At 56.1% G+C, this 13,102-nt stretch overlaps 1 protein-coding gene across 5 annotated transcripts; it reads left to right on the forward strand.

Annotated features, from left to right (window-relative positions):
- Positions 1-1,624: 1,624 nt before the first annotated feature.
- Positions 1,625-11,724, forward strand: BSG (basigin (Ok blood group)). Of its 5 annotated transcripts, none has more exons than XM_019657467.1 (8): positions 1,625-1,771; positions 6,831-6,963; positions 7,566-7,648; positions 7,769-7,905; positions 7,977-8,253; positions 8,652-8,676; positions 8,838-8,937; positions 11,593-11,724. In XM_019657467.1, exons 1-7 carry the CDS (start codon positions 1,705-1,707, stop codon positions 8,899-8,901), a joined length of 786 nt encoding a protein of 261 aa, XP_019513012.1. In that variant the 5' UTR covers positions 1,625-1,704; the 3' UTR covers positions 8,902-8,937; positions 11,593-11,724. The 5 variants fall into 5 exon arrangements, with proteins under 5 accessions (XP_019513012.1, XP_019513009.1, XP_019513010.1 ...); XM_019657464.1 differs by having other exon boundaries at positions 1,630-1,771; positions 6,807-6,963; positions 8,838-8,920; XM_019657465.1 differs by lacking the exon at positions 11,593-11,724 and adding an exon at positions 9,136-9,578 and having other exon boundaries at positions 1,630-1,771; positions 6,807-6,963.
- Positions 11,725-13,102: the final 1,378 nt, after the last annotated feature.

A 13,102-nucleotide genomic window follows, 5' to 3' on the forward strand; every position in this document is an offset into this window, starting at 1 on the left:
AAAGATTTTTCTTGGGGAATTGGGGGAGGGGAACAGTGTTGGGGGATTGGGGAAGGGGACCAGCCAAGTTGTTGTTCTTCGATCTTCGTTGTGGTGGGCATCAGTCACCATCTGGCTGCCCATCGGCAGCTTGTGGCCTCTAAGCTCAAGGTGCTGTGTTCAATCTTAGTTGCGGGTAGGTGTAGCCACCATCCCATGCGGGAGTCGAACCAGCAGCCTTGTTGTTAAGAGCGCACGCTCTGTCCACTGGGTAGCATCTCAGCTCAAGGTGCCGAGTTCAGTCTTAGTTGCAGGTGGGCATAGCCCACCATCAAACAGGCAATCTTGTTGTTACACCAGCTGAGCTATCCTGCCACCTGTTGGCAACTCAGCAGCAGCTCAGCTCAAGCACAGCATCACTGTGAGAATCGAACCGGCGGCCCTGGTGCTCAGAGCTTGCACTCTTAAGCCAACTCTTTTTTTTTTTTTTAAGATTTTTATTGGGGAATTGGGGGATGGGAATAGCGCTGGGGAATTGGGGGAAGGGGAACAAACAAGTTGCTGTCCTTTTGTTCTTCAGTCTAGTTGTGGAGGACGTTGCTTCACTGGCCCAAGTTGGGCACCATCATTGCGCTCTTCCCGGGCGAGGCAGATCAGTTGCCGGCTTCTGGACGGCCGCTCACGCTGGCTCCATCGCAAGCGACTCATGGCAGGCAGCCCAGCTCCAGGTTGAGCTGTTGTTCAGCATCTTAGCTGTAGAGGACAGTGTCACTGGCCCTCAAACGTGGGATCCAAACCGGGGCCCTCTGTTGTTCCAAGCCAGCTCTTAACCAACACACCACTCGGCTGGCCCTTAAGCCAACTCTTAACCAACTGAGCCACTCAGTTAGCTCTCTTGTTCTTTAAAGCACAAAAGGTTTTAATTTTGATGAAGTCTCATTTATTTTTTTTCATTGTGTGTGCTTTTAGTGTCATATTTAAGAAATCATTGCTTAATCCAAGGTCACGAAGATTACATTACCCTATTTTTGTTTTAAATTAGTTTATCATTTTAAAAAGTATTTGTTATAAAATATGGGGACCTCAGGGTAGGTTTTCCAGACAAAACACAGGACTGCCACCTACGCTTGAATTTCAGATAAACAGCAACAATCAGATAAATAACGAATATTTTTCTTGCATCTCTATGTCCACATATTGCACGGGATAGTTACACTAATAAATTACTCGTTCTCTATCTAAAATTCAAATTTAACTGTGGTCCAGGTATTTTTATTTGCTAAACCTGGCAGCTCCTGTCCCCCTAGGGGACATATGCCACCTATTCACAAGGATTTCGATGTCCTCCCTTAACGTTTTATTGTTGTGGTAAAATACACATAATAAAAATTGAGCACTTTAACCACTTTTGAGCGTACAGCTCGATTTCCAACACTCTCTGAAAAAATGAAGGCCCCGCCCCCATTTTCTAGCAACGTAGCCACGCTCCTAGGCCGCAGGGCGTGGCGCGCCGGAGTCACGTGCACCGCCTTCCAGGCTTAAGTAGAGTGAGCCTGCCAAGGCCAGCGCGTGCGTACGTGCATCTGTGCCCGTGCGCAGGCGGCGGCCTGCGTGTCCTGCGCGCGCGCCCCGCCCCTGCGACACGCCCTGCGTGCGCGTGCCCGGGCCGCCTCCTGGATTCTTATAGCGCCGCGGGCGGCGGTTGGCGGCGGGCAAGGCAGCGACATGGCGAAGGCGCTATTTGTGGTCCTGGGGCTTGCGCTGCTGAATGCCGACAGAGGCTCCGGGGCGGGTAAGAACCGGGCTGGCGGGGGCCGCGGGTTCAGCTTCGGGGGTCCAGCCGGGCGGGGGTGGAGGTGAAGCCCCGTCCTCCTAGGGGAACACGGGAGCTCCGGGGGCGACACTTCCCCGGGTTTTGGGGCGCCCGGAGGACTCCCCGCCGAGATGGTGTGTGCGGGAAGCCCCGGCTTGGGGGATCGGGGATCCAACCAGGGCGACAACTGGAGTTGACGTCCCAGATTTTCGGCGGCCCGAGAGAAGGCGGGGTCTGGGAGCTGGTGTGGGGAGGGGATCTGGAGGCGCCCCGCACCCCCACGCCCCAAGGGGAAGGGACGACGCGGCTGGGTCTTGGGTCGTCCCCTTCGGACGAGGGCCCAAGGGTCTGGGGAGGCAACTTGAGGGTGGGGTTTCCCGGCCCGGGTGTGCTGGCGCAAGGGGTGAGAAGGGCCTTTCGGACCCCCTGGGGCGCGTGGCTCTTATCTGGAAAGCGTCCTGTTGTCCTCAAGTGGACGCTGGAAGCAAATGCACGTGAGCGTCTATGAAGCAGGCGGCCGTCGAACTGGCAGGGATTGTCATTCTTGCTGGAATTTAGGTCCCGAGTCGCGCTCTGGGTATTCATCTGCTCCCGGTGTTCACCCAAACTTTTAAACCCTTATAGGGAGGCCAACATGCTTTGTTGCATTAGGTTTTGTCTGATTTCTGGGCACAGATGAAAGGGGTCTAGTCCACCAGCCCCCTTTTACAGAGGTGGAAACTGAGGCTCCGGACGTGAGGCGGGGGATGTTCCAAGGTCACTGTGAGGTCACCCTGGCAGTTCAGAGGAGGAAGTGGAAAGGGTTGTTTTTACACTCTCAAACAGCATTCAGTTTTTAGAGCTGTTATGAGGAGTGGGCAGTGTTTTGAGGGTGGGCAGGTGTGGTTTAGAGAATGCTCCTGGGAAAATGGATTAAGGTGCAGTTTTCCAGAAGAAAGCCTGATAGACATTTTCTTTCCCTGTCAAAACTTTCTTTCTGGTTCTGGGTTAACAATTTGTAGTGACCGACACATGTAGGGAGCAAAGTGCAGACCAGAAGGGTTTGGGGCTCTGAGCCCTGGAGAGGCTGGGTTGCTTCTTGTAGAAGCTTAACCGGATTACTCCTGACCTACTTTAAGATCTCAATTCGCCTCTTTCCTCTTATAATCAAAACAGCCATTTATCAAATGCCTCTGGACAACCTGTCTGCCCACCAGCCCTCTCTGGAAAGACTTAGATAGGACCCTGTAGGCAAAGTGAATTTGTAAGATAAGCAGCTTGAGCCCTCGTGGCTGGAGACAGCCAAGGGGGTGAAGGGCCCACAGTCTTCCTCTGCTGTGGAGCACAGTCCCCCAGTGTGTTCTTCTCAGATCCCCAGCCAGGAAGCCAGGAGTGTCTGTGCTGATGCAGGTTTAGGGCTATTCTTGCTTGCTCCCTGCCTGGGGCTCACTTTGCCCTTTGACCCCCTGGAACTCTTGTCTGTTTTGTTCTCCTTTTTCACTTTGGACAGCTCCCTCTTTCCCAGGGACTCTTAAAGAGATCCGAAAGTTTTTCAGAGGATGTTACCACACATTCCTTTTCTACCTGGGAGGAGTGACTTAGTGACAATGTTTGCATATCCTGGCCAGGTCAGAGCCCCAGGAATGCTTTGGGTGCTCTGCCAGGAGACCCTGGCTATCTCTAGGATTGCCCAGAATCCTATCATTCTGGCAGGCAGGTTGGGATGGCATGGGCTTGCCATCTGGGTCCCATGGGCTGATGACTTGGCTCTCGGAACTGCTTCCTGGTGGGATGGAGGGAAGGGTGTCGAATTGAGGAGCCCACGGCTGGTCCCCAGAAATGCTCTTGGCTCCTGTCTGAGGTCTGCAATGTTGCTATGGGTGGGGAGGAGAGTGGGTGCCTGCGGCCTCATCCTGAGAGCTCCTGAGCTGTTCACCACAAGGCCTGCCTGCCCTGCTCCCCAGCCTGGTTGCCGAGTGGCACTGAGCAGGGGTGGCTGTTTTTAGATGAAGGTGACTTTACTTGAGAGCATGGGTTATAGCCACAGAGCCAGAATGCAGTTTTTACTTTCCACTCCCGGTGGATTGGGGGTGCTCCCCACCATCTCCTGGGCACTGGGTTTGGCCAGGGGTTGCCAGAGGACGTGCTTTTCAAACTTTCTCCAGCATGGATCTCCTCCCAAAGAGCCCTCTGAGACCTGTTTTTAATGGTTGTGTCCCAGTATTGTTTTAATATCACAGATGTTAGCATCACTTATACCACAGATGTCTCTTTGCGTAACCCTGAGTAAGGTCACAACCACTGAAATGTCTTAAGACACCCCACACACACACCCCTGGGAGTGATGTGGCCCTGTTGAGGGTACTTAAGAGAGGTGGCTGCTTGGTGGCCACCTCACGGCTCTGTCATGTGGCCCAGGTGGGACCTGGCTTGGTCCCCTGCTGTGCCCTTCAGGCCAGGGCAGAGGTGTGGGCCAGAGGGGCTTTAGACTGGCTCCCCGGCCTCCTCTGTTACCACACCCAAGGCAGGGGTCTGAGGCTTTAGGGTAGAGAGCAGGCCTATCTGGCAGGAGGCCTGCCTTGGCCTCGCTTCAGCTCCTGACTCACTGCTCCCAGCTCTGCACATAGCTGTGTGTTTTGCAATCTTGGGTAGTTTTGACTCCTGAGAAGTGTGGATTACCAGGAGGTGATCCTTTTGTGACAATGGCACTGCCACAGAAGTTTCCAGCTTCACACCCTTGTCTGGTTTTAACTGTTCCTGTCCTGAGTCCTGTGAATTGCCTTTGGGTCATCCCAGGTGGGGGGACATGAAGGTCCTCCTGTCTCAGGGCCTTAGGGCCACCTCACCCCAGAGCAGACAGCCTGAGGCCCAGGGTCATGGCGAAAGCCATGAGTGTGTGCATGCCCATGTGCGTTCTGTGGGTACATGTCTGCGTGTGCCCCTACTGCCCACGTGCACACATGCCGTGGCGTGAGTGTGTACATGCCCGGGAGCAGGTGGGTGCCCAGCCCCAGCTGCCTCCTTGCCTTTCCTGGCTGGCCGTGGTCGAGCTTTCTGCTTCATCCCCTGCTTGCCTGGAGTTCTGACACATCATGTCCTCTTTTAAAGAAAGAGCCAGCAGGTGGTTGGCAGTGGAGCAGTGAAAATTGGCCTGCTCAGGAAGGGGCCCCGCCTGGCTGTGCATGGGTCTTGTCCATGGGCTGGCCACCATCCCCCCCAGACTAGACACGCAGCTGGGGAGCTGGGTCTGCGGGTGTCAGTCTGCAGTGGCACTGTGCGGGCACTGTAAGCCCACCGAGCACCACATTCCAGGCCCTGCCTGTTGCCCTGGGACCTGGTGAGGGGCTGGGACCACACCAATCTCTGCCTGAGGAGGAGACAGCATATTGTGCCCATGGATCATTCCAGAAAACAGCCTGGCTGTGATGTCTCTTGGGTAAAGGGTTCCTGCTGCTCTTTTTGAGGATTAGTTTTCTTTTTTTGGAGGGGGAGGGAGTAGTCTTAACGACTCACCAGTCTCTGTGTGCACACTGTGTGTAGACGAGGGAGGCCAAGCGAGCTCTGCTCACATTGTGAGATCCCAGTATGGCAGCCAGTGGACGCACCCCTTCTTGTCCTTTACTTCTGAGTTGGGGTGTTATGTGAGCCAGAAGTGTGCTGCCCACAGAATCAGTTTACACTGGTGCCGAGTCCAGGCCACTAAGATGACTGTCCAGTCAGGGGTCGCGACCTCTGATCATTCTGCCCAGTTTCATGTATGTTGTGCGGTTTCAGTTATGCTGTCAGAAATCACCATGACCTCAGGGAGGCAGGGGTCCTGGTGACCGTCAACCTGCCAGGCTTCTTGTGGTTGTTTTTCTCAGACGAAGTTATTCAAATATAGTTTTATATTTTGCTTTTTTCACTTAACTTTGTGCCACAAACGAAAAGAAAGGGAAACTTATTGCAAGCAGCCCTGACTGGACCTCTTCATGGCCAATCCTGTGGGCGCAGCCTTTAGAAGGGGCAACTTTGGGGCCCCTGGACGTGGGTGACCATTTCAGAGAAACAGACACTTTTGAGTAAAGCTTAGCTGCAGTGCCTGGAGCCTTCCCAAAGGAGGCAGGTGGGGCTAGTGGGGGCAGCCCCATGGTGCCTGGGTGTGTCCCCATGACACTGCCCCAGCCCTGGACACAAGTGGGCTCCCTCCCCTCACTCTCAACCCCTGGTCCTTCAAGCACCTGCCCAGCTCCCTCCTGAACATGGAAGGCCTAGGGCCTGTCCCTGGTCCCTGATCCCTGGAGAGGAGCCCTCCCAGGTGTTGCCCAGTCTCACGAGCTTCTCACCCTCTGGTTCTAGCTGATTTTGACTTCTCAAGAGAATGTCCTACAGCAACGGGGACATTTACCTAATTGGAAATGAGTGGAGGGGACTTTGGCCACTGAGAGCCCACCCTCAGTGTCCTGGGCAGGACAACAGATTGTCTTCTGTACGATGGCTTTGTGGCAAGTGCGAGTAGGCTGTGGGAGCTCTTGACCTTCTGGGAAGAAGGTTCGTTCCAGGATGGGGGCAGCTGGATTCCCCTGGCCCTGCCATCACCTGTGCTGCCCTGCCTGGGAGCCAAGCACACTGTGCCCACCGCTTTGGTGAAGGACAGAGAGAGAGAATGTTCAAGACTGTCTAGTGGAGGAGTGGTGGCCTGGGCAGTGATAGATTTATTTTTTAAAAAGTAATTTCGGGTCTGTGCTAGGACTGGGCCCAGGAGTCAGAACCCCGGGTGGGCATTGGCCTCTGTTCCCCTGCCTGAGGCCAGTTAACACGCCTCCCCACAATATCTACCTTGAGGCCCCATTAACTCTGTGGGAAGTGTCCTGAGTGAATGAGCCAGTGCAGTTCCAGACTTGTTAACAGGGCTGGGCTTCTCTGCCAGAAAGAATCTGTGGCTGTGGAGGAGCCACTGGGGTATGCCGTGGGGACAAGTAGGCTGGCGGCAAGGAGTTGTGGGCTCTGTCCTTCTTCCTCGATCGCCTTGCTAATCTGTCGTTTGGCCACCCAGAGAGCAGGATCTCTACTTCCATAGTTGATGTTGGCTCCAAAACACACCTCACCTGCACCTTGAATGACAGCAACACTGAGATCCTTGGCCACCGCTGGATGAAGGGGGACAAGGTGTTGCACGAGGACAAGCTGTCAGATCTGAAGATGGAGTATGAGTGCGTGAGGCTCACGGAGGGACCCGGGCCCCTTTTCCCTCTGGTCCTGGCAGAAGAGGGTGGCGCCTGGTTTTTGGGAGTGGTTCACCCTGGCTCCTGCCCCCACTGCTCACTCTGACATCTTTTAGCTGCTGATGCCTCTGGTCAGTGGGAACAAAGTCGATGGGCTCGCTTGGGCCAGATATTAGACACAAAGTCTGCTCAGTCCCCTGGGTAATGAGAAGCCCAGGAACCAGAGAGGATCCAGGAGCTGCCAGACATCACAGCCGGCTTCCTTCCTTGGGGAGCTGGCGGGGAAGGGTTTACAACACGGCCCCAGCCTGGAGTCCCATGTCCCTAGCACTCAAGGCCACACACACTGAAGCCTTGTGCAAGTTGGGGCCCTAATTGGAAACACAGCCCTCCTGTTTGGGGGATGCTGCGCACAGGAGCTCATGGATGCAGGCGCCGCGTCAGGAGGCGGGCCAAGCCCAGCTGCTATCCCCACACCTCAGCCCTTTTCCTGCAGGGTCTTTTGACCATGACCACCCCATCTTTGCTATGATCCTCCAGGGTCACCTGCAGCTTGCAGCAGGTTGGCTCACAGCTGCATTTGCTTGCAGGGTGGACATAGATGAGCGTGCGGGACAGTACTTCTGTGTGTTCCTCCCGGAGCCTGTGGGCAGGACCAGCGTGAACGTGGCGGGTAAGCCGTGTGACCCCGGAGCAACTCGTCCACAACTGGGCATCACGAGTCCATACACTGAGGGAGGGTGGGCTGCTCCAGGCCACAAGCCTCAGACTCCTGTGCTCTGCTCCCCACTAGGGCCTCCCAAGGTGAATGCTGTGAAGAAGTCAGAGCAAGCCACTGAGGGGGAGGAGGTTGTGCTGATCTGCAAGTCGGCATCCTTCCCCCCGGTCACCAACTGGGTGTGGTACAAGATTAGTGGTGCCGGGGACCAGGTGAGGGCCCGGCCTGCCTGGGGGGACACGGGCCTGGGCTTTGGTGTCCTACAAGGTCTGCCTGCCCCTAGGTCCTCACCAACAACTCCCAGAACAAGGTATTCGTGGTGTCCATGGAGACGAAGACAGAACTGCACATCCGGGACCTGGACCTGAAACTGGACTCTGGCCAGTATGTCTGCAATGGCACCAGTGCAGAGGGCACCGAGCAGGCGTTCATCACACTACGTGTGCGCAGCCACCTTGCCGCCCTCTGGCCCTTCCTGGGCATCGTGGCAGAGGTGCTTGTGCTGGTTACCATCATCTTCATTTACGAGAAGCGGCGGAAGCCAGACGAGGTCCTGGATGGTGAGCTGGCCCAGTGACCTTTGTTCCCTATGTGCTGGGGGACCCGGGGGTCCTGGCACCATCCAGGAGTGCAGGACAGAAGAGGGCACTTTGTCGTTGAGGGCCTGCCCCTTAGCTGAGAGTGTGCCTGCCCGCATAGCCTTGCGGGTAACCCCTGTGAGCGCCTGCCCTCAGTTGCTTGGGGCCCCTAGGCTGTGCACAAGTGAGCTGTGACTGCCTGGTGGAGCTGAGGGAACCAGGGCTGCCCAGGCAGGTGGGGGTTTGTTTCGGGGTACATGTCCCAGGAGCGGGACTGGCGTCCCATATGTCCAGTCTTAGACACTGAGGGCGAGGCCCAACAGGACAGGAACCACCCTGATGCCTGTTCTTCTCTTGCATGTGGCTGCGTGTCTGCATAGATGAGGACACCGGCTCTGCTCCCCTGTGAGTGCTGGCTTTGCTGGGGGTTGGGGTCCTGGGCTGGGCTTGGAGGATTCCATCCATCCCTAATGTTGGAGGTGGGGGGGAGGGCGGGACAACCTTGGTGGGCAAAGGGCGGCTGCTTTGCCCTCTTGAGCGCTGAAAAGCTCCCATCCTGTTCCCAGGAAGAGCAGTGGGCACCACGTGAATGACAAAGGCAAGAATGTCCGCCAGAGGAATGCCAGCTGAGCGCCCTCGCATTCCTGAGGTGAGGGCACATGCCAGGTGAGGGCAGCTTCGGGCTGAGGTCTCCGCCCTACCCTCCCTGCTGGCGCATTTGTACTATTCCCAGTACTGTCCTAGAGCAAACCCGCCCAGCAAGAGTGCACCACACTGGATTCAAATCATACCTTTTTAAAAGAACTAAGCTAGGGTTTTCTCTATGGAGTTCCATTCCTTAGAATTTTGTTTTTTCTTTTGAAGAGCACCTTGGCTAGACGCGAGGTTCTGTGTGTGTCACCTGCTGGCCCCTGCCTGTCCCCTTGCTGGCCTCCCGACCCATCCCCTGGGCATTTAGCCTCCTCGTCCATCACACTGGGGGACTGTGGAGGGTAGACTGCATTTTTCCAAGGTTCCTGCCATGGCTTCAGCTTCCAGCCTATCTAAAGCCAGTGCTGTCATATGACCGCAGGTCTGTGTGACATGAGACAGTCCTGCCCACATGGCCGCCCCCACACTGAGGGGTGGTCTGGTTGACCATCGCAGCGGGAGTTTCTGTGACAGCTTTTTTCCTATCTGCCCATGGCGACTTCAGAAATGCCCTCCCTAGCTGGGCCTGAGGCTTCTTCCTGTCCACAGCATTCTGACTCCCATGGGAACCCCCAACTTGCTTGCCTGCTCACCAATAAAGGCTGACCCACCTTGTCCTCTCCTGGCTCATGTCTGTGCTGGGCCTGGTTCTTACCAGGAGAGCTTGGGGGCGGTCAGCCAGTGGGGCTGAGTGCCAAATGGTGCTGAGGCCCCAAGTGATGTTGGGGTGTAGGGTGAGCGGGGCTGACACTTGGGCCAGGAGCTTTGTTCCCAAGATGAAGGGTAAAGGCAGGGAGGAGTGGAGGTCACCTGCTGTTTCAGAGGGCCTGGACAGCGCCCAGCCATCCTTCCCTCCAGCCTCCACCAGAGGGTGCCATATGCACACCACCGAGTGGGATTTGGGCTGTGAAGCCAGCTGACAGAGTCCCTGGTTTAGGCCTAGGCCTGTGTGCCTTGTAGCTGTACACACCTGGGCCCTGGGGTCCATGGACACCCACCAATGAAATTTTTCAGTGGCCTGGAAGATGCATGTACCTGCTCATTCATGCACCAGCACTGATTGGGCACCAGTGGTGTGCCTGGGCTGGGGTTGTTTGGATAGGCCCTGGGTCCAATGGGAAGAACCAAACCTGTGAGGAGGAGGTGAGAACGAGGCTGGCCCCTCACTGGGGATGCTTGGCGTGGTCTTCTGGTCACAGCGGGTGGATGTTTGCATGCTTGGGGCTGGCTGGGTGGCTGCACTGGGTTCCTCATCCAGACGGAAAGTGTGGGATAGCACCTGGGGTAGGGGGCCACTTCCTAGAGCACAGGGCAGCAGATGGGATATATGGTGTGGACAGGCAAGTGGGCTCCGCCTCCCTAGCAGGTTTACCCAAAACACCCTTCCCCCAGGAAGGGACACTGCTTGCCCTGCGTGGGTCACGGTCCAGTCCTTTTGTACATAAACCTGATTACAAAAGTGACCACTGGGTGGCAGTTTTGTCCGTCCCCACTAAGAAATCTTATCCACACTTCAGTCCATCCAGCAAGCACTGGATGCAGCCCAGTGCCATAGGGTGTGTTCTTGGTGACAGCCTCCTGAGACCTACCTCAGTTTCCTCAGGGGTGGGATGGAGAAGTTACAGCAGCTAAGTCTCAGGATTCATGAGATCATCTTTGGCATGTGCTTGGAGGATTCAGGAACTGGGGTCTGAGGGTCTCAGAGTCCCAGCCCACCCAGGCAAAGGTACTGTCGGACAAACAATGGCCTATTCCCGGGACAGCTTGGAAACGCCCCAACTGCCTCTCTGGGTGGGCCCTCCCCAAGCCCCGACATTGTGTCCCCGTCTGGTGCTGTGACCCTAAGAGCACCTTAGGGGCACCCCAAGGTCCCACAGTGGTTAGCAGCAAGAGGTTTGGGAGCCCTGTCTGGCAGCAGAGGGCAGAGTTGAACCAGAAAGGGCCAGAGGTGGGGGGGCAGCCTCAGACTAGTCCCCCACCACCACTCGGTGCCCCATCAAAGGGTCCCTCCCTCCCCCACTGAGTAAGCTCAGCAGGGAATGGAAACCCAGGAGTCCTGGGTCAGCACAACATGTTGCAAACAGGCTTGGAGGAGGGATGCTGCCTAAGGTCACTGGCCACTTGGCCTCACCCTGCACAATGGCGTTTGTGTGTGCAGCTCAGACATGGGACACAGCACCGTGTCCCTTCCTAAGCCAAAGGTAAATGTAGAGTTCCAGTCCTGTCATGCACACTGATCAGATTCAGTATTTCTTAAGTCTGCAGTGGATTTTCCAAGCAGCTCTTGAAACTGGCCCCCAAACTATGAGGCCTGTTGGAGGTCCACAGTCCCATGATGGTGAGGAAGGGGGCAAACAGCATGGCAGGGAGGCTGGTTTTCTTTCAGAGGCAGTGGGGAGTAAGCAGTTTGAGGCAGCAGACCATTGTGAAGTGACAGTGTTTTATACCTGTCCACACGTTTAGTCCCACAGCCATCTCTGGATGTCATATCTGCACCTACCCCTGGGTCCTCAGTATGCCTTCTCACACAAGCCAGGCACCCATCCTGCCTCAAGACCTTTGCATAGGCTGTGCTGTCTGCCGGACACTGCCCACAGATGATCACATGACACTGTCCCTCCCCTCCTTTAGGTCTTTGCTCAGACGTCACCTCTGCGAAGCCTCTGGACATCATGCCTGTACCTTCCTCATCCCTTTCCTGTCTTTTAATGGTTGTGTAGCACTTAACCACCTTCTAACAAACAATATATCTCTTAAACGTAATGTGTGTGGTGTTGGTTATCTCTCTGCCCAACTGTTAGCCTCACCAGGTTGGGGTGGCCCATTAGGTTCACTTCTGGTCAGGTGCTTAGCAAGTATTGTTGGAATGAATGGATGAGTGCATTCAGTGCAAAGAATACTCTGACCTGGCAAGCGGTGAGTTGGTGGGAGAGATGGGGGAGGCTAATCCTGACCCAGGATGGAGCCTGTGGGTTGGGGAGGAGTACTCAGGACTTGGGGACAAGGCCTCCAAGGCTTAGAGAGAGGCTGGGACTCCCTAAGTCCAAGCCAGGTCCCTGGGGAGCAGTTGCTGGTCTGCCTCACCCACTGCCATGTGGTTAAGTCCTCAGGCTGGCCCATGGTCCACCTCCCCGCTCTCAGCAGCAAGCCCCAGGGCTCTGGCAGCCTGCCCAGACTGACATCTTCCCAGGGCGAGCATAAAAGGTCCCCCTTCAGCTAGAACACACATCTGCCTGGGGCGGGCCACAGCCTGGCACTGCCAACTGCCCACCCAGCCTCTCACTGCCTTGGGACAGAGAGTGGCCCCGCCTACCCACCCATTGGGCTTCAGGTCTGGTCAGGCTCGACAGAGGTGGCCCCTGGGAGGCTGGACCCACCTGGTGGGGGTGCAGAATACCCTGGGCTCTGGGAAGCCTGACCGACATGAGATGGCCCAGCTCAGCTCATCCATTGTCCAGATGGGCCCATCCTTCAATCACTGTTGAGCACCTGCTTTGTGCAGGGACAAGTCACATCCCTGCCCTTTTGGCCCTGACATCCTGGTGGGTGGAGGCTCCCAATATGACATCAGGCTAAAAGTGCCATGAAGGCTAGAGGGTAAGGCCAGGGCTCTTGCCTCCTAGGCGGGAGTGTTCTTCCCACCCTTCTCTCTCCTCCCTCTGTCACCATCTCTCTCCACCCCCTCCTTATGACACCTGTGCTGCTCTGGTTGAGCTTAGTGTGTGTGTGGGTGTGGAGGAGGTGCCTAGGGACAGAGTCCTGAACCTATGCTCCCACCTCACCCAACACCAACCTGGCTCCAACCCCAGAAGCTGATCCTCAGGTGTCTTCCCAGAGCTGAGGGCTGACTGGGGCAGAGAAATGGGGCAGCACTGTCAGGCTCCCATGTAGGCATCTGGTGGGAAGGGGTGGCTGGCTCTGGGACCCCCTCCCCGTGACCCCAGACACTTCCTTATTTTAAAGCCTACCAGCCTTACAGAAGAACCCCAGCCCCCACTGTGGTTTAGGGCACTTTAAGTGTGGGGGTCGCCAGCACCCTTGGGTAGCTCTTCCTACTGTCCTCAATTTCCTCATATGCAGGAAGTGGGGGCGAGGAGGCGACTGTGGGCCTGCAGACTGGTGGCATTGACTCCACTTTGCC

The sequence above is a fragment of the Hipposideros armiger genome, unplaced genomic scaffold (assembly GCF_001890085.2).
Source record: "Hipposideros armiger isolate ML-2016 unplaced genomic scaffold, ASM189008v1 scaffold_275, whole genome shotgun sequence".
NCBI lineage: Eukaryota > Metazoa > Chordata > Mammalia > Chiroptera > Hipposideridae > Hipposideros > Hipposideros armiger.